The sequence below is a fragment of the Phalacrocorax aristotelis genome, chromosome 15 (assembly GCF_949628215.1).
Source record: "Phalacrocorax aristotelis chromosome 15, bGulAri2.1, whole genome shotgun sequence".
NCBI classification, from domain to species: domain Eukaryota; kingdom Metazoa; phylum Chordata; class Aves; order Suliformes; family Phalacrocoracidae; genus Phalacrocorax; species Phalacrocorax aristotelis.
Genome location: NC_134290.1, coordinates 248,378 through 274,632, shown reverse-complemented (window position 1 = coordinate 274,632; position 26,255 = coordinate 248,378). Strand labels below are relative to the sequence as shown.

General features: G+C 49.3%; 1 protein-coding gene across 1 annotated transcript; it reads right to left on the bottom strand.

The window, feature by feature from the left end:
• Window positions 1-61: 61 nt before the first annotated feature.
• MIF (macrophage migration inhibitory factor) lies at window positions 62-2,804 on the bottom strand. The gene is made up of 3 exons (XM_075110760.1): window positions 2,363-2,804; window positions 1,186-1,358; window positions 62-323 (listed from the first exon to the last, which is right to left on the bottom strand). Exons 1-3 carry the CDS (start codon window positions 2,468-2,470, stop codon window positions 257-259), a joined length of 348 nt encoding a protein of 115 aa, XP_074966861.1. The 5' UTR covers window positions 2,471-2,804; the 3' UTR covers window positions 62-256.
• Window positions 2,805-26,255: the final 23,451 nt, after the last annotated feature.

Genomic DNA, 26,255 nt, shown 5'->3' with positions numbered 1-26,255 from the left:
ACAGGTATGTTGCCAATTGTGCAACTCCATCCCCAACCTGCCAAAGCCTACACCAGACAGCTTACTTCTAAACCTTTATTTGCTTTCTACACAGAGAAAAAGAGGAATGTTGAAGTAGCAATATTTAAACACACTAGCAGGGAGCCATCAATCTGAGAGTGCCTAAATGCAACACGGCCATTCATGCAGTGGTCTCTGCTAAGGGGCAGGATGAGGATAGGTCCAGAAGCCGCCTCTTCAGACAGACAGCAGAGCTCTATGCAAAGGTGGAGCCATTCCAGCCCACGTTGGCAGCATTCATGTCAAAGTAGTTGATGTACACCCTGCAGAAGAGACACAGGGAGACACAAACAGTGACCTTATTAACTCATTTATGTAAGTAACGAGTGAGACAGTACAACAGGACAGAGACAGTGCTTCCCATTCCTCAGAAGACATGTCAACTTCTTTTTCACTGAAACCTAACTTATTTCTCTGGTAGAACCTCCAAACAGTCAATATACTTCAGAGTCCCTGGAACTGTACTTTTTTTCTTCTTTAAAGCACAAACCCTTCCTCAATCAGCAACTGTCCAGAGACCTGCTTTTGATTAGCAGCCTGTCAAGAATTTCCAGAGATAAAACCTTTTGTTTCTGAGTGCTGCAGTCCTTCACATGTGTCAGACAGAGAAGCAGCCTTACAAAAGCCAAGCAGGCCCTCAGAGCCAGTTCTGCACTTCTCCCTTCCAACCCCAGTATGTCAGAGTCAGGAGGTTCTTCCCGTCCTTCACCGCTGCATGCAGACACACTCCAAAGGCTCTGCACACTGTGAGGGAGCTGGTCACAGCGTGTTGGTTTCTACTTTGCCTGTCAGCTCCAGCCTGTTACTGCCCTCCTCCCTTGTGCTGTCAGCCTCCAGTCACGAGAGGACACCACACGTCGGCAGCAAAAACCACACTGTACAACTTGTCAGTCCTATGGGATTTTTTCCTGCTCTGAGAACAGGAAACCATTTAACACAGGACTCTCAAGGGAAAGACGTAGGCATCAAACTCTTAACAGGCCATGAAAATGCCACAAATGATCACTTTGTATTTTCCTCAAATATGTGGACTTATTCCCAGCTTTTTTGTATTTTTAAATTAACTTTTTAGAACGGTTTCAGAGTCAAATAAACAGGGTTAATAACAGCATGTCCCAGGCTTACCTGTCTGCAGATACATGCAAGTGTTTAGAGATCAGATCACACAGGAGCTTGGTGTAAGTCTTGTTCTGCTGCCCTCCTATTTTGCCGATGCTGTACAGGCTGCAGAGTGCACAGGGATCAGTGGAGCCCCCAAACGACATCATTTGGTCAGGTATGATGTGCACAGCGATGTACTGCAGGAAGACAACAAACCAATACAGGATACCTCACCTTCCCTCTCCTGATACGCACTTGCTTTAGATACCAACTTCAAACAGCACGGCTGTGTGCTGTATTGCGGCCCAGGCAGCTCATCAGCGCTGTCCTCTGGACACTTCTGAGGGTCAGGCGCTGAAGCCCACATGGGTGGCATGGCAGCGCATGCTGCAGGGATTGCCCTGAGCCTGGCTCTCAGCTTTAGGAACAAAGGTTGCGCTTGTGTAAAGCCACAGGCAAGACAGGTACTCCTGCCGACCACAGCACTGCAACTGCACAGGGCAAAGAGCACATGGCTAGAGAGAAAGGCTTTAAAGCTAATTGTGTACCAGAATTCACACCCTCAAATCACTGACTGAGCCACCGGGCCTGTCTAGGAACACATCTGCAGTTCAGCCCTATCGGCTTTGACTTCTCTGGCTGTAGTGGTCTGGTCCAAGAGGGGCCGTATCCGATCCTGGAATAACCAAAAGCAGCCCAGCTCACTGCCTGCTACTTTGCTTTGCCAGAGACTCGCCTGCCTGGCAGGCACCGGCACTTCCCCTGGGCATGCCACTGGCGCCGCTCCGCGGCTGAAATCCCGGCTCCCGGGCACAGGCGCAGACCAAAGCCCGGCGTTGAGGCTATTTGAGCATCGAGCTTCCCGGAGCCCAGGTCGCTGCTCCAGCAGGCCGGGCCGGCGGCCTGGGCGGCCGCGCAGCCGAGGGACGGGCTGCAGCGCACCGGGGCCCTGCACCGCGGCTCCAGCGGCGGGCTGCGGGTGGGGGGACGGGCACAGGGCCTGCCCGGGAGCGGTTAGTGCCCGCAGGCACCGCGCGTCCGCAGCGGCTCCCCTGGGCGCCCGCGGTCCATCTGCCTCCCGTCAGCGCTAGCCGCCACACGCGTGCTCGCCCCGCTCCCACCCCGCCGCCGTCCCGGGACGGCCCCCGCTCTCGCCGGGCCGCGGCCCTCCGCCAGCACCGGCCCCGCCGCCCGCCCTCACCTGCGCGGGCTTGCCGGTGGCCTTGGCCAGCTGCTGGGTGAGGTCGCCTAACAGGCTATCGGGCACGGCGTCCTTGCAGATGTTGGTCTGGATGGCAAACATGGGCATGATGGCGGCGGCGAAAGCGGCAGCAGCAGGACAGGGCAGAATGGCGGCGACAACGCTTTTAGTACGCGCGGGTCTGCGCCGGCCTTAAAGGAGCCGCGCCCGGCGGGGCGGGGGACGAGCGCAGGAGAAAGACTGCTTGCCCAATTTGCTGCCCGCGCTTTGGTTTACGGCCTCCCTGCCGCGGCGGCGTCCCGGCCAGAACTCTCCCCTTTTTCCGCCGTTATTCGTTTGCTTTGTTACTACTATTGAGCATTTATTTGTGGGCATGTTGTAGTCTTATCCCCGGAGCTGAGTTCTGCCGCACTGGGCAGTTCATATATTACCTGGCTTCAGTGCATGTGGTACTACCGCTGTTCACACCCGCTGGCTTTTTCAGGATCAGGGCCAAAAAGGGCTAGAGGCCCTAGCTTGGCGGTTGCAAAAAGGGATACTTGCCCTGGCTCCGAAAAGAATTTTTTTTCTTCTGCAAAATAAAGGCACACTTATGTGTTTTTTGTTTTATCTATGCATAGCTTTAACATGATGTCAGCAGAAACGTCTGACTTGCTGACATGTTAATGATTCTCTAACGTTTTTCAGTCCAGTTGAAAGTGATCTGTTACTCCTCAGCATCCTCATTTTTACATCATATTTTTCTACTGGGAAAAGGCAGAAGTGATCATTTTTTTTGCTTGGAAATGAAATGGTGTATGTCAACCCAGAGGTGAGGGGTGGCCTGAGAGACAAGCCTTTGCTGGGCTGTGTGATGCGATGTAGGCTGCAGAGGGCACAACTCCCCACCCTGCCTCTTACACTGCTGTGACTGCAGAGTAGCGCTCTGCTGTGCTGCTTGAAATGACTCAGGGGAAGGCTAAAGAGGATCAGGCCCAGGGCCTGTTCCACACAGATATTTTACACACAGGAATCAAGCACACCTTAGCTTTTAACGAAGTCCCAGCACTGTGCTGCTAGAAAGCTTGACCATACACATTACACATGCGAACACACATAGCCCTGAACAAAGAATGAGGGATGGTATTGTATGGGAACACTTTGGAGTAGCAAGGATATAGTGCTGAGAACTGGCAGGACTGGAGCACTTATTTTTTTAACATAGCTATTAAGAACTAATATTGTCAGCTCCCTGCCATTGCATAGTGCCACTTTTTTATCCCACTGTCCTTCCTCTTTCCTCCCAGCGTTGCTCCTGGCAGGGGAAATGCTGCCAGCAGGCAGGGGCGAGCAGCAGCAATACCAATGGCCGGCAGGTGATGGCAGGGGAAATGCCACCAGCAGGCAGGGGTCCGAGAGGAAATGCTGTTGGCAGGCAGGTGCCTGCTTCTTCATTTTCACTATCTCTGTCCTTTTCCCTGAATCTTTTTCTCTCTGCTCCTCAGTCTTATTTTTCTCTTTCTCTCTGTGACCCTCTGTGCTGTTCCCTTTCTTGTCTTTCTTGAAGTATCTGTTGTCTTACCTGTCCCTCCCTCTTGTCTCTTCCTCTGTCCTGCTGTCTGTCCCTGTTTTCTCTTCCTGTTTCCCCAGTTTTGAATTCCTCCCTCTGCCCCCTGTAGCCTGCCTGGATTTTTTCCTCGATCTCTCTCTCTCTGTCTGGCTGCCTCTCTCTGTGTTTTAATACCACATTCTCTGTCATATAGCCCCACACTATTTGTCTGTCTTTCTCCATCTCTCTCTGTCTGGCTTCCTGCTGATACTTTTTATTTCCTCCCTATCCATCTCATAGCCCTTTACTGGATTTTGTTTTCTTTCTCCATGTGTCTCTGTCCAGCTCCCAGTCCTTCCTCCCTGTAGGCCACTGCTATTTTTTTCCATTCTGCATTGTGTTCTGTCTGGTCCCCCGTCCTTATTTATCTGTTCCTCCCTCTCTGCCTTGTGGCCTGTCACTTGCCCCCATTTTATTTCTCTCTGTCTGGCTCCCTGTCCCTGGTTTTTGAATTCTTCCCTCTCTGCCCTAATTCCCATGCAATCTTTTGCCTTTCTCTCTTCCTCTCTGTCTTGCCTGCCTCTCTTTCTCTCTGCTGCTTTTTCTTCCACCTCTGTCAGGCTCCTGGTCCCTCTCTTGCTGTCCTGTTTCCTACCTCACACTTTCTCGCTACACCCCCCTTCCCAGCCAGCTGCCACTTTTCTCTTATCTTGTAGTGTTCTGTGCCCTGCCTCTCATTTTTGGTGGCCTCCGTCTCTGCCCAGCAGCCGATCGCTCCAGGAGCCAGCTAACCATCTGTTCCCTGCCAAACTGATGAGCATGTGTTGTAGTATAACCCCAGTCATCAACTCAGCCCCACCCAGAGGTTCGCTCACTCCCCGCCCCAGTGGGATGGTGGAGAGAACTAGAAGGGTAAAAGTGAGAAAACTTGTGGGCTGAAATAAAGTTTAATTGGTAAAGCAAAAGCTGCACATGCAAGGAAAGCAAAACAAGGAATTCATTCACCACTTCCCATGGGCAGGCAGGTGTTCAGCCACCTCCAGGAAAGCTGGGCTCCATCATGTGTAATGGTGACTTGGGAGGACAAACACCATCACTCTGAACATCCCTCCTTTCATCCCCCAGCTCAATATGCTGAGCATGATGCCATACGGTGTGGGATATCCCTTGGGTCAGTTGGGTTCAACTGTCCCACTCCTGTCTCCTCCCAACCCCTGGAGCACCCCCAGCCCACTTGCTGGTGGGGCACTGTGAGAACCAGAAAAAGCCTTGACTCAGTGTAAATGCTGTTCAGAAATAACAAAAACATCTCTATATTATCAACACTGTTTTCAGCACAAATCCAAAACATAGCCCCATACCAGCTACTATGGAGAAAATTAACTCTATCCCAGCCAAAACCAGCACAATGTGGCTCTAGGAACAACTGCTGAGGTGCCCCAGGGGCAGAGGGAGTGTCAGGGTCCCTGAGCCCCAAAGCAGACTTGCTCCCAGGACTTGTTATGTGTGTGTGTGACTGAATAAACACTCACCATCTCCTTTGCCCTCATGGCTGTATTTGCACTCCCTTTGCACAGGGCAAGGGGCTGTGATGGAATCCATAGGAGAAGGTGATGTGCTGTGGGGGTGAGGTGATGGCCCCCTGCTCTTGTTGGGCTCCAGCTGTGGGCTGGGGCTGGAGGATCCCCAGGTGTGGGCAGTGGGGCTGATGGCTACAGCTCTTCCCTGTAAAATGGTGGTGCTGGCAGAAGGGCTGGTGCTGCTTTACTCTGCCTGACCATAGAAGGGCCAGTGTGAACCAAGGGAGGAGTGGTGTGGAGGCTGAGCAGCACCAGGCTGCAGCTGTACTGAGGGAGGTGGTGAGCAGGGGCTGGGCAATAGGCCAGTGGGGACTGGGGGAGGGGGAGCAGAAGGGTCCGTGTCAGGGACGGGGAGCAGAAGGGTTCTTGTCGGGGACACGGAGCAGCAGGGGCTGCCTGCAGCCAAGGGGCTTGACACCAGGAGGTAGGGCAGGCTGTGATCCTGGGCCCTGTTGGCCCCCGGGAGTATACTGGAGGCTGCAGCAATCTGGCTGCTGATGGCTATGCTGTGTCTGTTCATGTGTGCTGCAGCTTTAGTTCTTGCAGACTTGGCTGCCTGGCAGACTTGTTGCTCTTGGGTGGGTGCGGAGAGATGTAGTCTTTGCTACTGCTGTGGCCCCAGGTATAGTTTTGTTGCTGGATTTGTGTGGCTTTCTGTGGGCTTCTAGTTGTGGCTGCTCCCTAACAAATGGTGAGTTACCCAAGAGCTGAGAGAAGGGAAGAGGACATATCTCCCTGCTGGGTGCAGACGCTGAGTGCCTCCCCAACTCACCAGAACTCACCCTGAGCCTCCCCTGCCCCTCCTGCTTGCCCCATGCACTTGCCCCCAGCTCCAGCACCTCCCCTGAAGCCTGTCACATTGTCCCAGGCTGCCCCCAAGCCCTGTTGTGAAGGCTGTAAGCTGGCTCTCAAATGTGCTGGATTCTCCCTCAGTGTAGGCGCCTTTAGCAGCAGTGAGGGGCAAGAGTGGCAGCTCCTGAAGCCCCTGTGGAAGGAGAGGCTTTGGCCCAGGGTGATCTATGGTACTAACAGTTGTTGCTTCTTCTTTTCTTCTCCTGGAGGCTGTGCTGAGGATGAAGTTGTCTGTTCCTCCCCTGGGGGTGCTGTTGACTGCACCCTGCCTCAGACTTGCATGGCTTGTTTCTGTTTGGCTTTGCTCCCCTTGTGGTGTGGGGGTGAAAAGGATGGAGCACTTCCTAGCTGTGGACAGGAGCTGCTGCGGCTGAAGCTGGAAAGGCCAGAGAAAGGTAAAGAAGAAGAAATCAAAAGTCATCTTGCTAGCAGCTGCCTTCTGGCTGCAGGCAATAGAGAACCTGCTTCTCTGGGTGAGGAAGGATCCCCCTTCATAGTCTGCAGCCAGGCAGGCCACCCATGTGCACTTGCAGGGTCTGTATGTGTAACCTAAAGTGCAGTATGGCTGCATAGTGCATGAGCAAGCCAGGCTACATGTCTAGGGAGCTTTGTCTTGGGAGAGCTGTGAGACACCCATATATTCTCTTGTGTGGAGGACAGCTAAGTGACTGGAGTCAAACAGACTGAGACTTGTATGCATTAATGAATAAACACTTGCTGTCTGCTTTGCACTAATGGCTGTGCTTCTAGTCCTTGACGAGTGCCTGTGAGAGTCCAGGGGAGCAGCTTATAGAGTGGGTGTCAGGGGCCATGGCTGCAGCTGGAGGAGCCCCGGCAGGGGTGAGTGAGGCTGATGGTGATGTCCCCTCTGCGTAGAAGGGCTGCAGCCCCAGGGTATGGTGCTGCTGGGGCATGCCTGCCTGAGCCTGCTGAGGAGCTACAAGGATATTTCCACCCCACTAGTGCAACAGGCTGATAGTTGGAGTCGGGCCCTGGGGATTTTCTGAGAGCTGGTGGAGGGGAGAAGGAGGAAGGTGTGTTTTTTAGAGTTGTTCTTATTTCTCATTATCCTACTCCGATTTTGACTGACAATAAATGAAATTAATTTCCCCAAGTTGAGTCTGTTTTGCTTGTAGCAGTAAGTGGTGAGTGATCTCTTTGTCCTTATCTTGACATACAAGTCTTTTCTGTTGTATTTTCTCCCCTTGTCTTGTTGAGGAGTGGGGAGTAATAAAGCAGCTTGATGGGCACCTGGCAGCCAGCCAATGTTAGCCCACCACAGTTTTTTTCTGTCAGGCTTCCTATTGCTATTTTTTAATTGTTGTAAAGGTTTCTTGTACTCCAGTTACTTTTGAAACTAACTTTCTACCTCTCCATCCGTACCTTTTTTAATTTTTGCATATTTCTTGGACCCAGTTGCTTTTTACATTTTCTTGCTACCTTTCCCTCCTTCTGTCTCCCTGACCTAATTTTAATTTCTTGCTAGTGTTTCTTGTATCCCATCTCTTTTCAAATCTTCTTCCTATGACTCCTTCTATGTAGCTCTGTGTATCTATTTTTTTAATTCTTGTATCCTGTCACTTTTACATTTTTCTGTGTCTCCCTCTATCCATCTCCCTGTCTCTAATTCTTAATTGTTCCCTCTGTCCTATACCCTATCAGTTTTTATACTTTCTTTCTATGTCTCCCTCTATCTTCCTGTCCCTATTTGTTAGTTCTTGCCTATGTTTCTTGCACCCTGTTGCTTTTAGAAATTTTCTCTCTATGTCTACCTCTATGTGGCTCTCTGTTTCCAAATTTTTTTATTTCCTGCCTATGTTTTTTCCCCTGTCCTTTGTATTGTCTCCATCTTGTCCTGCTGGTCCCTTCTGCCTCTCTCTCCTGCTCCCTGTGTCTTATTTATCCCTCTATCTCTCTGACCCTGCTCTTTTCCACAATCTCCCTGCTTTCCTCTCTACACAATTGTCCTGTTCCCCATCCCTCTCTTGTTTGCAGGGTCCTGTTTTCTGTTTCCCTGTCCCACACCTCTTCTCTATGTCCTTCTGTCCTTCCTCCTGCTTTTTTCTTCCCTTTTCTCCCTCTCTCCTGCTGCATTTGGGCATTCAGCCTTGCAGCCACCTCACTGCTGGGATTTCTTATGTGCATGAATGAATAAAGTTTTCCTGCGCCTCTCTGCCCCTGGCTGTGTGTGCAGAGCTGGTGGCTGTGGAGTGGTGCAGGGGAGGGGGTGATGTGCTGTGGGGTTCTGGCAATGGCCCCTGTTCCTGATGGGCTCCAGCAGGGGCTGGGACAGCCCTAGGTGTGGCCAGTGAGACTGGGGATGGGGCTGGTCCTGCTGCGGAAGGGGCTCTAGCTGTTAAGGGAGCTGCCTGGGTATGCCTACTTGAGAGAGCTTGTCACCAAAATCAGGAATAAACCTTGTAATGCCAATGTAGTGTTAAAAGGCAGATATTGTTTGTTCACGGTGCCAGATGCACGGGGGATTGCTCCTCCTAACATGCATACCTTACACACATTTCCCTTGTGATTTATATAGACCAAAAATATACATATTCATCTTATCCATACATATTCGATATTATTCTCTTCGGTGATTGGTACAAACTTGCTCGCTTCATATGTAAATTATTGCACAGAGTCAGTTGTCCTTTCTCATTGTTCTCGTCTAAGTAGGTGGTATTACTTGGGTTGGTGGTCCATGAGTCAGTGGTCGCAATCTCCCCCTGCTGGAATTACCTCTTACCTACTTGGCTTTTAATCTTGGCAGTCCTGGCCAGTTTTCTCAGTCCACTACACAAAACCACATTTTGTCATCCTTTTCTGACAGAAGCACATTGCCTATTGTTTTGTTCACATTAATGATTACCTAGGGACTAAAATACAGATCAAAGAACACACTGATTGGTGTACTCCATGTCCCCAGACTTAATGTCCAGTTGGACAGGGCTGTACAAGGAGTATAGCAGTATAGGAGTATATATGGTTGGTTAATTCCATCACTCTTGATTACAAGCTGACAAAGGGGAACTGGCTGAGGAGGGAATCCAGGGGGATCCCACAGGCAGTGCCTCCAGCAACGAATAGCAAGTCCCTGTAGTGACGAAGGATCCCTCTGAGCCGTCCCTGACAGAGGAGACACTAGCACATGGTGCTGGGAGGTTGGTGCCTCTGTTGGCTATGTACATAAGCCACTGTGTATGAAGGAAGCCTTGTGGATGAGGAGCGTGGAGGCATCCACTACATGCTGCTGAATGGGTAAGGGTCAGGTACGCAGCATGTTGTGTTAATAGTAGGAGTCTGAGGGGTGGCTAGGGAGAGACCCTACTGTTGAGTCACAAGGTTCAGACAGGACCCCCTTGCTTTCTCCCCCTCCTTCTCCAAGAGCAGTCTAGGTGTGGCTAAGTCCAGTCTTGGTCTCAGACTTGGTCAATGTTTTATTTTCTAAGGGTTGTAGAAATAACCATCCATCAGAGTATTTGTTGTTAGTAACTAATTTGGCAGATGCTGAGGCTGGTTGTGTTCAATGAGAATAATCACAACTAGATTAATCAATAGTACAATTTATTAAAGCAAGAGATACACAGGTTCTTTGGATTACTGGTGACAAAATTGCTGGTTACAAGGCACACATAAATACTAAGACAATGAGTAACACTGCTGTGCTACAAGTGTGTTAAGTAAATATGAAGCAACTCTAAAGCATTGGAGATTTAAAGTGACTATATAGAGAGGCTTCTAAGTTTTCCTGGGGAAACACTTGGTATAAACAAGTGTTCAAATCTTACCCAAAGGTGTCCCAGCTGGGGGAAAGAAAGGCTCAGCCTGTTGACTAGTCCCAGAATTCAGAGTGGTATCTTCCCTAACACCCTCTTTCTCTTAAATTATTTTATACTATTTTTTACCTTTCAAGTAGAGCTTGACCAGCTTTAGTCATACATACCTTTATTATGATTGATGTAAAATTTCCTAGCTTTGCTTTTAAAGGTGCAGACTAGAAAAATTCAAAGTGCATGCCCAGTGAGGGGTGGTTGCACCTTAGAGGTGGGTATCTTTTGGGGTGGAGGTATGTTTTGGTATTATAATAATATAATGAGCAAAGGTCACCAGAAGTACAGCATTTTGTCAAAACCATGTCAGACTGTTGTGTCAGGGTGGCAAATCTGCAGCGTACCAGCTCCATGGTACTTCAAGTTACCATTTATCACAGAGTGTGGCTGCGATGTGTCCACACCACTCCACCCTCCGGACACCTCTTCTTACAGTCAGTACGCCAAGTTCTCTTGGCATTGCCGACATCTAAGGTTACTAGGGAACGTCTGTGGAATGGATATTTCTCTGTCAGCTGCACTCTACCCTGAAAGCTTCTTCCATGCTGTATCTTTTCTAAAAACATAAGTTTACTTTCTAAGTCACCTCCAGCAATTATTCCAAAATAGGGTACTTATATTTGCAAACTTACAGTATCAATACTTTTCCACAACTCAAATGCTGGAAGTGCTACGACATGCAGTGTAGGAAATACTTGTCTGGTGAACATGAGAGTCAGAGATGGAGAGAAAGTTGGGCTGTTTCAGAGGCTAGGCAGGTGCAGAACCCCAATGTTGGTGTGGCTTCAAGAGGCCTGCCAAGGGCCCCTGAGGAAAAGCAGTAACTTTTCATGCTGGCACCTTTCGTGTGTGAGGAGTTCTGGACGTTTTGAATCTTGTAGGCCATATGCGTTGAAAATGAGAGGCAGAGAGGGAGAAAACATTTGGATTTTATGGGAGGCTAGGCAGGCACAGAGACCCAGTGTTGCTAAGTTTGTGAAAAGACTGCCAAGGTCTGGTTAGGGGCAATAATAGATTTTAGTGCTGGCACCTTGGTGTGGGAGCAATCCTCCAACATTCTTAATTTTGGATCCTGTCTCTGGTGAAAATGAAGGCAGAGAGGGAGAGAATGTTAGGATTTTTGGGGGGGGTAGGCAGGTGGAGATCCCCAGTGTTGGTATGCCTGTGAAAGGGCTGCCAGGGGCCAGTGAGGACCAGCAACAGCTTTTAATCCTGGTATCTTTGGGGTGGTTGCAGTCCTCGGACATTCTGAAGTTTGGAGGCTGCCTCTGGTGAAAATGAGAGGCAGATAGTGAGATTATGTTTGGCTTTTTGGGAGGCTAGGCAGGTGCAGAGCCCCAGTGTTGGTGCGTCTGTGAAAGGACTGTCAAAGGTCAGAGAGAAGCAGCAAGGGCTTTCATTGTGGCACCATTGGTGTGGGAGCAGTCCTTGGACGTTTTCAAATTTGGAGGTCATCTGTGTTGAAAATGAGAGGCAGAGAGGGAGAGAAGGTTGGTCTGTTAGAGAGGCTAAGCAGGCACAGAGCCCCAGTGTTGGCATGGCAGTGAAAGGGCTGCCGAAGACCAGTGAGAGCCTGCAGTAGCTTTTAGTGCTGGCACCTTCATTGTAGGAGAAATTGCTGGATGTTTACAGTATTGGGACCACTAAAAGTCTAGCCAGTGTTTAGCCACAATAATACCGTTGCTGTGAAATGGCCACCAAGGGTAGGCGAATATAAGCAATAGCTTTTAGTTCTGGCACCGTTGGTGAGAGTGAAATCACTCTATGTTTACAGTTTCAGACCTGGACTCTGAATACAGTGAGAGTATTTTGAATTTTAGGAAGTCTGGCAAGTGGAGAGCCAAAATGATAGAGTTACAGGGAAGGGTATGCCAAGGGAAGATTAGGACATGTACTAGATTTTAGTCCTGGCACCTTTGGTTTGTTTGAAATCACTGGATATTTTCAGTGTTGGAGCCTGACTATGAGGACAGTGAGAGAGAGTGTTAGAAGCATTAAGAGGCTAAAGTTGGTGTGCAGTAAAGGAGATTAAGGGAAGTTGAGGAGAAGCAATAGCTTTTAGTCCTGGCACTGTGTTTTGATGAGGTGATCACCACTGGGTGATGACTGGGGGCTCTGTACCCACGTAATGTTACTCTGCAGTCTCAAACTCAAGAAGTCGTTACCTTTAGGCTTTTTTTTTTTTTTGTACCCTTCACTGGGGAGAATTTATAGTTTTGTGATTTTGTCTGATGTGTCTGTAGGTGTAAATATGGGGCAGCATCATTAAATGGATTAAACTGATAATCTTTCCATGGCCCCACAATAGTCTGCAGGGGCTATGGGGACTGACTGTAACAACGGGCACCCATCGTTGGTGCAGTGGCTGTGGGGTAGTGTGGTCTCACTTCAGCAATATTAAACTTGCTAGTTGTAAGCATCACTGGCAGTCCATCTCTAGTTGCATCCAAGTGATCTACCCGCACCCTTTGCCTGAATATCGTTGGAGATGAGCATGTTTGGAGAGTGATGGACTATGCTTGTTGTAATGCTTTTTATGAAGCTGTTGTGGTTTAGCGGCAGCTCAGCCCCACACAGCCGCTCGCTCACTCCCCCGCTGGTAGATGGGGGAGAGAATCAGAAGGGTAACGCTCGTGGGTTGGGATAAGAACAGTTTAATAATTAAAATTAAAAGAAACAACAGTAGAAATGCAATGTAAAGGAGAACAACGAGAGGCGCAAAGCCCCGGGGAAGGGAGGGGAGGGGAGAGGAGAGGGGGAACGAACCGCCGAAACAAACCGCACGCACCGCAGCCGCTCACCGCCCGCTGACCCGACGCCGCGCCGCCTGCGCGCTGCCACTGCCCCCCCTCAATATACTGGTCATGGTGTCACATGGTATGGAATGAACCTGCCATTGGCCAGTCGGGGTCAGCCGCCCCCACCATGGCCCTGCCCCTCCCAGCCCCCCCCCCCCGCCACGCGGCAGAGCGCGGGAAGCTGGAAAGGTAGCCGACCCCCACAGTGAGGAGAATTAATCCCTTCTCAGCCAAAACCAGCACATTCTCCACCCCTTATTCCATACCATTTACACCATGCCCAGGTCCCATACGATGCAATACAACCGTACCAACCACCACCCCTCCCCTTCCCATCCTTTAACATAATACACAGACATCATTCCCTTAGTTCATGGACCTTCCCTGTAAAATGTCCATTAAAATGTCCATTGAGTTCACCCAGTCCATGACTCTGGGCTCCATCTGTTGTATCAGTCTTTCCGGGTGGGAGAGATGGTGTGTGGCGTTGGGTTGCTGCATACCGAGTCAGTCATCGTTCCATCACTGCTGCACGGCTTGTTTCATAGTTGATCTTCCATGGGTTGGGAGGCTCGTACTCTGATATCATTGATACAACACAGAGGTGACACACAATATTATATAGCAGTTCACATTGTGCCATTCAGTTCATTGACTGTTTTCACCCAAAATCAAATCCCCTTGAGGCACACATCGGATTTCTCCATCCTCCTGCATCACCCACCAAGTGCACCCAGGTCCTCGAGCAAAAACAATCCCACGAATGGGTTTGCCTTTGCCGGATGCAGGAAGAACCCAGACTGTTTTGCCCAGCATACTTTTTGTGTGCACTACAGGGACTCTATCCCCTTCCACAGTATGTAGGATTTCTGACTGGGCAGGGCCAGCTCGGTTGGCAGATCCCCTCGTGTTGACTAACCACATGGCTTTTGCTAAATGTGTATCCCAGTGCTTGAATGTCCCACCCCCCCATTGCTCTCAGTGTAGTTTTTAACAGTCCATTGTACCGTTCAATTTTCCCAGAGGCTGGTGCGTGATAGGGGATGTGATGCACCCACTCAATGCCGTGCTCTTTGGCCCAGGTGTCTATGAGGCTATTTCGGAAATGAGTCCCGTTGTCTGACTCAGTTCTCTCTGGGGTGCCATGTCGCCACAGGACTTGTTTCTCAAGACCCAGGATAGTGTTCCGGGCAGTGGCGTGGGGGACAGGATATGTTTCCAGCCAGCCAGTCGTTGTTTCTACCATTGTAAGCACATGGCGCTTGCCTTGGCGGGTCTGTGGGAGTGTGATATAGTCAATTTGCCAGGCCTCCCCATATTTATATTTCAGCCATCGTCCCCCATACCACAGAGGCTTTACCCGCTTCGCTTGCTTGATTGCAGCGCATGTGTCACATTCGTGGATAACCTGTGCAATAATATCCATGGTCAAGTCCACCCCTCGATCACGAGCCCACCTGTATGTTGCATCTCTCCCTTGATGGCCTGAGGTGTCATGGGCCCACCGCGCTAGAAATAGTTCACTCTTATGCTGCCAGTCCAGATCCACCTCAGCCACTTCAATCTTGGCAGCCCGATCTACCTGCTGGTTGTTCCGATGTTCTTCAGTGGCCCGACTCTTGGGGACGTGAGCATCCACATGCCGTACCTTTACAACCAGGTTCTCTACCCGGGCAGCAATATCTTGCCACAATGTGGCAGCCCAGATGGGTTTGCCTCTGCGCTGCCAGTTGCTTTGCTTCCATTGCTGCAGCCAGCCCCACAGGGCATTTGCCACCATCCAGGAGTCAGTAGAGAGATAGAGCACTGGCCACTTTTCCCGTTCAGCGATGTCTAAGGCCAGCTGGATGGCCTTTACCTCTGCAAACTGGCTCCATTCACCTTCTCCTTCAGCAGTTTCTGCTACTTGTCACGTAGGACTCCATACAGCAGCCTTCCATCTCCGGTGCTTTCCCACAAGGCGACAGGACCCATCAGTGAACAGGGCATATTGCTTCTCATCTTCTGGCAGTTTGTTATACAGTGGGGCTTCTTCAGCACGTGTCACCTCCTCCTCTGGTGATAATCCAAAATCTTTGCCTTCTGGCCAGTCCATAATCACTTCCAAGATTCCTGGGCGACTGGGGTTTCCTACTCGAGCCCGCTGGGTGATCAGTGCAACCCATTTACTCCATGTAGCATCAGTTGCATGGTGTGTAGAGGGGATGTTTCCTTTGAACATCCAGCCCAGCACTGGCAGTCAGGGTGCCAGGAGGAACTGTGCTTCAGTACCAACCACTTCTGAAGCAGCTCAGACCCCTTCATATGCTGCCAATATCTCTTTTTCAGTTGGAGTATAGCGGGCTTCAGACCCTCTGTATCCCCGACTCCAAAACCCTAGGGGTCGACCCTGGGTCTCCCCAGGTGCTTTCTGCCAGAGGCTCCAGGTAGGGCCATTCTCCCCGGCTGCAGTGTAGAGCACATTTTTTACATCTTGTCCTGCCCGGACTGGCCCAAGAGCTACTGCATGGACTATTTCTCGTTTAATCTGTTCAAAGGCTTGTTGTTGCTCAGGGCCCCATTTGAAATCATTCTTTTTCTGGGTCACTTGATAGAGAGGGCTTACAATCATACTGTAATTTGGAATATGCATTCTCCAAAAACCCACAACGCCCAAGAAAGCTTGTGTTTCCTTTTTGCTAGTTGGTGGAGACATGGCTGCTATTTTGTTGATCACATCCATTGGAATCTGACGACGACCATCTTGCCATTTGATTCCTAAGAACTGGATTTCTCGTGCAGGTCCCTTCACTTTACTTTGTTTTATGGCAAAACCAGCTTTCAGAAGGATTTGGACTATTTTCTCACCTTTCTCAAAAACTTCTTCCGCTGTGTTGCCCCACACAATGATGTCATCAATGTATTGAAGGTGTTCTGGAGCTTCTCCCTGTTCCAGTACAGTCTGAATCAGTCCATGGCAAATGGTAGGACTGTGTTTCCACCCCTGGGGCAGTCGATTCCAGGTGTACTGGACGCCCCTCCATGTGAAAGCAAACTGCGGCCTGCACTCTGCTGCCAGAGGGACTGAGAAGAATGCATTAGCGATATCAATTGTGACATACCACTTGGCTGCCTTTGACTCCAGTTCGTATTGAAGTTCTAGCATGTCTGGCACAGCAGCACTCAACGGTGGAGTGACTTCGTTCAGGCCACGATAGTCTACTGTTAGTCTCCACTCTCCATTAGACTTCCGGACTGGCCATATGGGACTGTTAAAGGGTGAGTGGGTCTTACTGATCACTTCTTGGCTCCTCAGTTGGTGAATGAGTTTATGGATGGGGATCAGAGAGTCTCTGTTGGTGCGATATTGCCGCCGGTGCACTGTTGTGGTGGCGATTGGCACCTGTTGTTCTTTGACCTTCAGCAACCCCACCACAGAAGGGTCCTTTGAGAGACCGGGCAAGGTAGACAGCTGTTCAGTTTCCTCCGTCTCCAAGGCAGCTACACCAAAAGCCCACTTGTAACCTTTCGGGTCCTTGAAATACCCCCTCCTGAGGCAGTCTATGCCAAGGATGCACGGAGCCTCTGGGCCAGTCACAATGGGGTGCTTCTGCCACTCATTGCCAGTTAGGCTCACTTCGGCCTCCAATACAGTTAGCTCTTGGGATCCCCCTGTCACTCCAGCAATGCTGATGGGTTCTGCCCCTATATAGTTTGATGGCATTAAGGTGCACTGTGCGCCGGTGTCCACTAAAGCTTTATACTCCTGTGGGTCGGACGTGCCAGGCCATCGGATCCACACAGTCCAGTAAGCCCGGTTATCCCTTTCCTCCACCTGGCTGGAGGCAGGGCCCCTCTAGTCCTGATCATGGCAGTCACAACTCACTTCCTGTAAATGTGAATCAGGAGTCCCTCTATTACACTTAGAAATAAAATCTGCGCTTCTACTCCTCTGTCTGGGGACTTGCTCGCTGGAAACTGGAGCAGCAGCTTTCCTGGAAGAGCCTCCCTGAGTGACTGTTCTTCCTTGCAGTTCATGTACTCGTGCCTGTAGGGTCGAAGTAGGCTTGCCATCCCACTTCTTTATGTCCTCTCTGTGATCACGCAGGTAGAACCATAGGGTGGCCCGTGGTGTGTATCCCCTTCTTTGAGCCAAAGGACGCTTATTCCTAACAGCTGAGACACTGCTCTGTCGAGGTGGGGAGTAGGACAGATCTTCTTTGAGTTGCTGGACCTCTTGGGATAGTTTCTCCACAGCAGAGACAAGCGAGGAAGAGATATTTGTGTCGTAATCCCGGAGTCTATCTATCACCTCTGCCACCGTTGGTGTCTCGTCATCTTTCCAGGACATCACTGCCAATGAGTTTGCATGGGAGGATGGTGTGCTCCGTACAAACTTCCACCACATGGGTCGTGTGCACTCGACTTCATCTGGATCTTTGGATGACCGTTGATCATCCAGGTCACCATAAATCACCTCAAACACAGCTAATTCCCTTAGATACTGGATGCCTTTCTCCATAGTTGTCCATTTTCCTGGACGATATGTAACATCTTCTTTAAAGGGATACCTTTCCTTCACTCCAGACAGGAGTCGCCTCCAGAGGCTGAGGGCTTGTGGTTTTTTCCCCCAATTGCTTTGTCAACGCCCCCTTCCCCAGAAAGGGATCCCAATTGTTTGGCTTCTTTTCCCTCTAGTTCCAGGCTACTGGCCCCATTATCCCAGCATCGGAGCAGCCAGGTGGCAATGTGCTCACCTGAACGACGGCTATAATCTTTTCGCATATCTCGCAACTCGCTTAAGGACAGGGATCGGGTGGTCTCTATTTCATTTATGACTTCTCCCTCCTCTCCCCGCGATGGCCCTAGTTCTTCATCATCCCGTTCTAAACGAGTTGATGTCCACTTCCAATATTTTGTCTTGTGTATGGGGGCAACTGATACTGGTACGGGTTTATTTTCTGAGCTAGCTCCGGTACTTGTTGTGGGGGTTTGAGTGGCTGCAGTGCCTGTTGTCAGGGCTGGATTGTCTACAGTGCCAGTCACTTTGCATTTCAATCCAGAGACCTTCTCTTCCCCCTGGGGGCACTGAATACTGTTGAGCAGGGCTCGGTATGCATGGGCCAGACCCCAGCATGTTGCAGTTATCTGTGTCTCTCTGGAGTTTCCAGCGTAACAACATACTTTCTCCAAATATTCTACTAGTTTTTTAGGATTCTGCACTTGTTCGGGAGTGAAACTCCAAAACACTGGGGGTGCCCACTGCCCTAGGTATTTGCCCATGCTATCCCACATGCCCTGCCACTTGTAGCTATCAAGCCTCGGGGCAGATTTCTGGGTGATATTCTTAAGTTGCTTAGTCAAAACCAAAACAACATGCCCAAAAACTAACAGTAAGTGCACCTTAACCACCCAAGGATGTTCAAGATACAAAAACGTTGTTGTAACAAAGGCACAGACATCATAGAACAAAGTTGCAAAGGTACTATTCTGTATTTCCTCCATATAAAATCTCTCCGAGGAGGAGGTATAATTGCTAATTGCCTCAACAAGGCGGTATCCGAAGACAGTAATGGTTTCAGCAAAAACCCCAAATACCAGATAAAGCTGAAAACGAGTGTTTGTATAACAAATCTTGTAGGCAAAACATTACTAATCACAGCAGAACACAGCAGACTCAAACAACCAACACCGATTTTTAACACCAACTGCAAAAAGGACCACATGGTGCTGTGACCAGCAGCTGTTATTATCTCCAACCCTTGAGCCCCACGTTGGGCGCCAAAAAGACTGTCGTGGTTTAGCGGCAGCTCAGCCCCACACAGCCGCTCGCTCACTCCCCCACCGGTAGATGGGGGAGAGAATCAGAAGGGTAATGCTCGTGGGTTGGGATAAGAACAGTTTAATAATTAAAATTAAAAGAAACAACAGTAGAAATGCAATGTAAAGGAGAACAACGAGAGGCGCAAAGCCCCGGGGGAGGGGGGAAGGGAGGGAGAGGAGGAACGAACCGCCGAAACAAACCGCACGCGCCGCAGCCGCTCACCGCCCGCTGACCCGACGCCGCGCTGCTTCCGCGCTGCCACTGCGCCCCCCCCCCAATATACTGGCCATGGTGTCACATGGTATGGAATGAACCTGCCATTGGCCAGTCGGGGTCAGCCGCCCCCACCATGGCCCTCCCCCTCCCAGCCCCCCCCCCGCCACACGGCAGAGCGCGGGAAGCTGGAAAGGTAGCTGACCCCCACAGTGAGGAGAATTAACCCCTTCTCAGCCAAAACCAGCACAGAAGCTAATGAACTATTTTGCATAAAGGTCACAGACAGACACTCTTGCAGTGCTTGCAGTAGTTACACATTTATTGTAAATTGATGCATAATTATCCATACTCTGTTTCACTTTGTAGGGTCACTGTCTTTGATGGTGAGCAGAAAGTCATCTTACAATGAGTTACTGGAGTCTGACTAAGAAAAGCTGCCTGCAGTACTGCAGGCACTTCTTGGTGGACAATGGTGTATTTCATGGTAAGTTACAAGTAATATTGTGTTTTTGGTTTCTTGTGTTTCCTACTGTCAGATGCAACTGAAGTTTCTAGGCAGCGTATGTGTACCTTACTGGCAACGTACCTCTCGGGGCCAATTAGCAATATTGGTCCTGCACAAGCCTGCACAAACACCATTGACTGGATGTACTGAACTGAGAGGCAAGCCTGTAAGGTAGATAGGTACTTCAGTTGTGTTAGGTAGCTTTGAATGTCTGCCTTCTAACGTCTTACTGAGGAAATGGATGGAGAACATTGTGGTGATAGCACTTACTTCTGTCCCTGGGAAAGGGAAAGCAGCAAGAATGGGAACTTCATTCTCGACTTCAATATTGAAGTCCTGAGCCACTGCAGTGCAGCTGTGGTTCAGTGCTGCTGTGGATATCAGTACTTCCACTTACTTCAGATGGCACTTTGTGATAGGCCACTCAAACATTTGTCTCATGCTGGCACTAATCAAACAATATTTTTCAGTAATTATTTTGCCATCTGGCAGTGTGCAGTGAGCTGTCTGACCCAGCCACCAGCAAACTTGCGGGGGAAATTGCTGACTGCTGATCTGGATTCTTGTGTGTGCTCTTAGTCTCTTGTTTCAGGAACTTCCAGCTCATCCTTCAAAAGGTTCTTCCAAATCACCTGCTTATATAGATACAAGGTTGAGGGATGGGGAGAGAGAGAGAGAGACTTAGTCTGAGGCAATTGCTTATTTTGAGAGATCATCCTAAAGATTTCCCAAATGTAATGGATGCAATTGTGTACCACCTTTATTAGATTAACACCTACTGCTGTTAGGCAACCAGTCTTGGACATCTTCACAAGAGATTGCTTATGGCAGGTGTTATTGCAGTATTTTTCCATTCATTTCAGTCTGAGAAGTCGAGTATTTTTGCAAGCTTTTGTATGATTTTTTTGCTTCAGTGATCTTGAACTTTTGTGCCCAGTGAGTGTGAACATAAAGTACATTATGTTTTACTTTTTATACTGTAAAATAGTCTGTTTTGGTTATTAGAGCAGAAGACCACATTAAATTAACTATATTAAATCTTTCCTAAATTGCATGTATACTTGATGTTTGCTGATGGGAAATGCTTTATAATTAGCTCTGCTGAAGCCTCATGTAAGCCCTATGCTTGGGGCTACAGTGCTAAAGATGCTGGATGTAGACTGCAGAATTCAGGCTTATATCTTAATAGTCAGCTTCAATTTAAGTTTCGTAATGTTGCTTGGGAAAGCAGGACAAGTTAATAGTGCAGTAATTTATTTTGGTTTATATTTTGATTTATGTAGCTAAATACCCACAAATAATTCTTTGAGACAATCAGACATAACTGAAAAAGTATATACAAGAAGGGCATTAAAGAATTTATTAATTAAAATTCTCATAGATTTTAAAAAGTGCCTAAGATGCCTGAAGAAACTGCCTTTTGGTGCTTCACTGAATGTGTAACTACCTTTAAGAACGCTGTGTCTGTCACTAGATGCACCCTTTTGGGAAAGGAGGAGTTGAGTTCTAATGCCAAGTGTTTTTCCCCTTCCATCTTTGTATATTGGTTAGCTTTCCAAAGAACCATGTTTTCATTAATGACAAATAAGTGGAGTTGATAAAAGCTTTAATCTGATAAAAATGACAAGTTTTTTTGGCAGCTAATATAAAGTTTTATTCATTGCTATCTGGCTTCTCATGAGAAGGCTGTATTACAGTTTAGGTCTAAGATGAAATTTGGATGGTGACTATGAAGACATTGTCATCTTCTTATTTCATTATCTCTTTACTGTAAGAGGTAGAAGTTCTTTAATCAGCTTTTCTTGCTATTTAGCAGGATTAGTCTTTGTACCAGTTTCCAGCTCTTTTGACAGTGAAAAAGGAAAAACTGATGAGCCAGAAAATTAATATTCTTCTGACGCTGTAATTTCAAAAATATTAGTTAAATCATATTCTCATTTATTGGAAAATTAATATTTTGTAGTAGAACTTGCACTGTCATGTCTCTGTCCAGTAATCTAAGCCTTGTGAGGTATGGTTTTTAGTGTTCAAAAATGGGGCTTCTGTTTTCTGGCAATTTGGCAAAGGCTGACATTCTTGGTAATAAATTTTCTTTAGTTGTGAATGGGGATGTGACAGCTGCTTGGTGCCATGGGGCAGGTTCAGGTGTTGCCAGGCTGTGGGGAGGAAGGGCAATCTCCCGTGTCTCAGGGTGTGGGCAGGGCTGCACCAGAGCCAGTTGTCCAGCAGATACCTTGGACCACAGCCACTCAGCCCTGCCAAGCGTGGGGCTGTTGGCCTTCAAAAGGGGCCTGTGTGGGTACAGCCCTGTGTGGCCTCCCTGCATCCCATCCAACACATAGCAAGAAGCATGAGGCAGGATTTTTACCCTGGAATTACTGGTTCAGGTTTACATGGCACACATGTACCTTCCGTGCTTTTTAAGGGGGTTCGTAGCTGGTTTTGTAGCCCAACAGACTTGAGCTGCCTGAGGAGGAAAGGCCTGAGCATCGTGATTGTGGCATGTGTCTGTCTGTCGTGCTGGTCCTGTATTTTGCTGTGGGAATATCTGCTGGTTATCCCGTTGGCTATCCCCTCACACGGGTGAGCTGGGAGTGCCTCAGTGGCAGGCTTAATGTATTTTTTTCTTCCAGGGAGCTAAAAATATTCACGTTGGTTTGGCAACTATACCCCAAGACAAGCCAGCAGCCGTTTGTCCCTCTGGCACTGCTTTTGGCACAAAACAGGCCACGTTTCCCTCATCTCAGCCAGAAGCTGTGAGCAAGCTACAGTGTATTTTAAATTAAAACATATCTGTAACTGTGTGCATAGAAGAAAACAATTGCAGTTTGCAGATATTACAAGAAATCTTTAAATCTCCTTTTTTAATGAAATGACAGGGATAGTGCTTTGACGCTGTCTGCTTTGTATCTGGAGGTACTTGCTGTCTTACCTGAAAATAATTCCAGTGGTTTAATGGCAGAGCCTTTTTTTGAACAGCAAATTAGGAAGACTGGAAAATAATACTAGCCTGTGGGAGATGGATTTTTGAGTGAATGAACATCTTTTTAATAAACTTTAGTGGTTTTTGCATGTAGCTGAGATTGGCAAAAGCTATCAGTGAGATGAGGCATGGAGGATGGTTCACACGTTTCTCAAAACCAGCTTAAAAAGTTCAGAAAAACAGACTTAAGCATGCAAGGCATTGGCAAAGGTCTCCCAAGGAAGGGCTTATGGGGCAGAAAATGTAAGTAGGATAAACAGGCATATATGTGAGTCAGTTACCTTTCCTGCCAAACCTTATCCTGGGATTGTGCAATACCTATGAACCAGTAGCGGCTGTTGAAAATATGTGCTGTTGTCTTATGGTGATCATTGATGTTAATCACATACAAGTAACAGAATAACAATTTTATATTCAGAAAGCTTGCTTGTCACTGCCAACTCTGAGACTTTGATAGAACTTTGTGTGCTGTGGCTCCACGGAGCATGCCCAGCAAGAGCGTTGTGATTCCCCTGAGAACAGGGGATGCATGTGAAAGCGAAGCAAGCTGGAAAGATATGAGGGTTACTCAGCCATGGCTTAAAAAAGATGTAGGTGCAGTGTCAGATTGTATAAAGTGAACTAGTTGCCTTTTGACTTTTCCCTTTGCAGACAGTCAAATTCAAATGTAATGTGTCTTCAAGGACACACCAGTTTCAGATTTAACTCTGACTGACAGGGCTAGGGATTGGAAGCAAAGCCTGGCCTATCAGTGAACAGTTGTCATGGTGATTTTTTTCCTTTTTTTCTGAAGTTGAATAAACCTACATGTACTTCCATACCATTTGGCATGTCTCCTGAATTACACAGAAGTCTTAATTTGTTTGCTGTAATGTTCATGCTAATCTATATAGCACGGTCTAATTTCTAAAGCCATACAGAATTAAGCACTTCTGGTTTTAAAAATAACTTTATTTTGAAGACAAAATAATAAGGAATGTATTGGGCAAGGTTTCTTACAGAGAAGCTCTGGTGTTAAAGGTGCTTGTGTATAGCCCCTTTCCTATTTAACAGAATGATAGTGTGTGTGGAGTAATTCACACGTACCACATTATCAAATGCAATCCAATATATCAATAATTAAACTATAGTTGTGACGGTTTATTTTTTGTTATTGAACTGCAACTATAAGACATCAATTAATTTCAATATAAATGTATTAGTAACTATCTAGGGGTTTCAAAGTGATGACTTCATCCATTAATCTTGTGAACAGAAGTGTGAACCAGTGGTGGGGTAATGATGTAGCTGTTCTATTTCCCTTGTAACTGAGAATGACTGACACCTCTCTCAGCAGAGCATGACTTATGGCTGCTTTGCATGGCTGCTGGCATTTGGGCTCTTGGGAGCCTGTTTCACCTCAGGGTCCAACTGCCTGAGTCACTGAGGACAGGACAGAGCTCCCCTCCTTGCCTGCCCCCGTCCCACCGCTGCCTTCCTCTTCCCTCTGTGCCTCCTGCTGCAGGGGAGGATGGGAAGGTGAGGTCCCCTTCCACCCCTGCTCCCCCCATTCAGCCCTCCTGCAGCTCACCCCAGAGGAAGGGTTCCAGCATACCCAGCATGAGGAGGGGTGGAGAAGCTGGCATGGACATTTCCCACACCTGCCCTACCTGCTCCAGTAGGGCTCAGCAGCAGCCCATGGCCACCAAGGCCTGAACCCAAGAGTCCCTAGAGGCTTCCCAGATCTCCCTGCAGGTGTTGGAGACCAGGGCTTTGAGCCCCAATCGCTGTCCACAGTCCCCTCTGCCCAGTGATTGAGACCTTCTGCAGGCCTCTCAGGAAGCCCTTCCCATTGCTGCAAAGCTGCTGAAGTGGAAAGACCTCAAGCACCTGACCCAGACACTGCAAGCATGCAGAACTGAGGAGTGCTTGGTGAGGACAACTACCAGGCTTCAGGGCCTGGGCTGGACAAGGGGTGACCCCTGTGCAGCTGTGCCTTGCCTGCCCTGCTCCAGCTCAGAGACCACAGCCTGGAGCTGCATCCTCCTTCCCTGCCCTCAGGCACAGAGCCCCACCAAGGGCTATTCTCCAGGCCACGCCCCCTCCCTGCCATCAGGATGTTGAAAGAGACCCTAGCCCATCTGGGCCCTGGCAGTAGACCCCCTCTGCCTGTGTCTGTCTCTGACCCTCAGCCCCACAGGGCTCCTGGCTGGGAGATGGGAATGGCCTGAGGCAGAAGGTGGATGGGGGTGCTGGGAGAAGGGACCAGTCTGGCCAACTGGGGAGGGTCTGTGCCAGCCCCATGCCCTTGTGCTCTTTCCAGCTGGTGCAGGAAAAGGAGCAGAGTTGAAGCATATCTGTGTCGGAGCCTGCCACACTTGAAGGATGCTCAGGTCACCTTGCGAGAGGTGGTCGTGAGGTTCAATGGTGAGCCACAGCCTGTGGCGTCCCTCTTTTGGCAGCCTGGCCCCAGTCCCAGCCACTGCACTGGCAGCAAGGGGCAGCCCTGTGGCTGGCAGAGCCCTGACAGCCCTGTGCAGGGCCTGGGCAGCCAGGGGCTCTGTGCCTCCCTCTCCCACCTCTGCCCATGCTGGTGGCCTTGGCGGCAGCCTTGCTCAGTCCCACCCCACCTCGGGTACTGTCCTTCCCTGGGGTCCCCCCCGCTGAGGGGGAGGAGGGTGTGCAACTAAACTGGCAGAGCCGGGAGTTGTGCTGCTGGGACCATGCTGGGGAGCAGGAGGTCTGATGGATGGAGCTCTGTGCTGCTGTGCCTTGTCCCTTGCTCCTGGGAAATGCTTCAGGGGCAGAGAAAGACTTCAGGGGCATTTGGGGCACTCCTGAGCAGCAGCTTCCAGCCGATCCTTTTTGTCCCACCCGTTCTTCCTGTCCAGTAAAAGGGATGGGTGGGGCTGGTGTGGTCTGGAGGGGATGGGGTCTCTGCAGATAGGTGGGTATCAGCTCTGTTCTCTTTCCCTCTGTTGCAGCCCTCTTGGCTTTTGGAGAAAGACACTGAACTCTGTCTCATCTCTGGCAGCTCAGACCATGCTGATCCTGAGATCTCCAAGGGAGCAGCCAACACCGGGATCGACCCTGTGGGTGCTGTGCTGCTGGCCCTGCAAAGCCAGGCAGAAGTTAAGCTCTCTTAAAGAAAATGGCTCTTTTTGATTCAAGCTGGAACCACAAGACCAAGGCCATGGTGTCCTTCACACAGGGGAACCACCCTAAGCATGCTGAGCCGACAGCATTGTTCCAGGCCACTATCACTGTGTGCAGGACAGCTCACCCCTCAGCACACTCTGGCCCCATTATTGTTTTAGAATGTCACCCCTCTGTTAGGCTTTCCCTCAAAAAAAGTCATGCTTGTTCACCTCCTGTGGAAGTCTTCTCTAGGCAAGCAGAGGGCTAAATGGAAAAGGCAGAGCCCAGAGGAACTGGAATTGCCCTGAAGGCTGCCTGATGCCCAGGCTTTCCAGTAGCCCGTGGCAGTACAGCACACACTGACACAGGGTGTCCTTGCAAGAAAGCCCCAGCTGCCCTGCTGGACTGCAAAACCTAGAGGTTTCCTCCTGGTGTTCAGATGTGGCTAACCTCTGACATGACTGGTCCTTCGCAGCCCTTTCACAGACACACCAGCACTGGGCCTGTAACGACATTTTGCCGCGCTCACTTCTGCATGCCACTTACTGATGCTCTGCGTGATCTGGTCACAGCATGGGGAGGGGCGGGGCAGTGAAGGCACAGCCCTTATCCTCAGGTCCTGCCCCCTTGCGACAGCCCGGTGACGGTGGTGCTGATACCCCCATCCATGCTCTTATCACCTGA

Bases quoted from the DNA above. Each gene is read 5' to 3' on its own strand.
- MIF (XM_075110760.1), bottom strand. From the start codon at position 2,470: ATGCCCATGTTTGCCATCCAGACCAACATCTGCAAGGACGCCGTGCCC. The intron at 1,359-2,362 runs GTGAGGGCGGGC...GTCTTCCTGCAG, and splicing joins CCACCGGCAAGCCCGCGCAG to TACATCGCTGTGCACATCAT. The intron at 324-1,185 runs GTAAGCCTGGGA...TCTCTTCTGCAG, and splicing joins TTGCATGTATCTGCAGACAG to GGTGTACATCAACTACTTTG.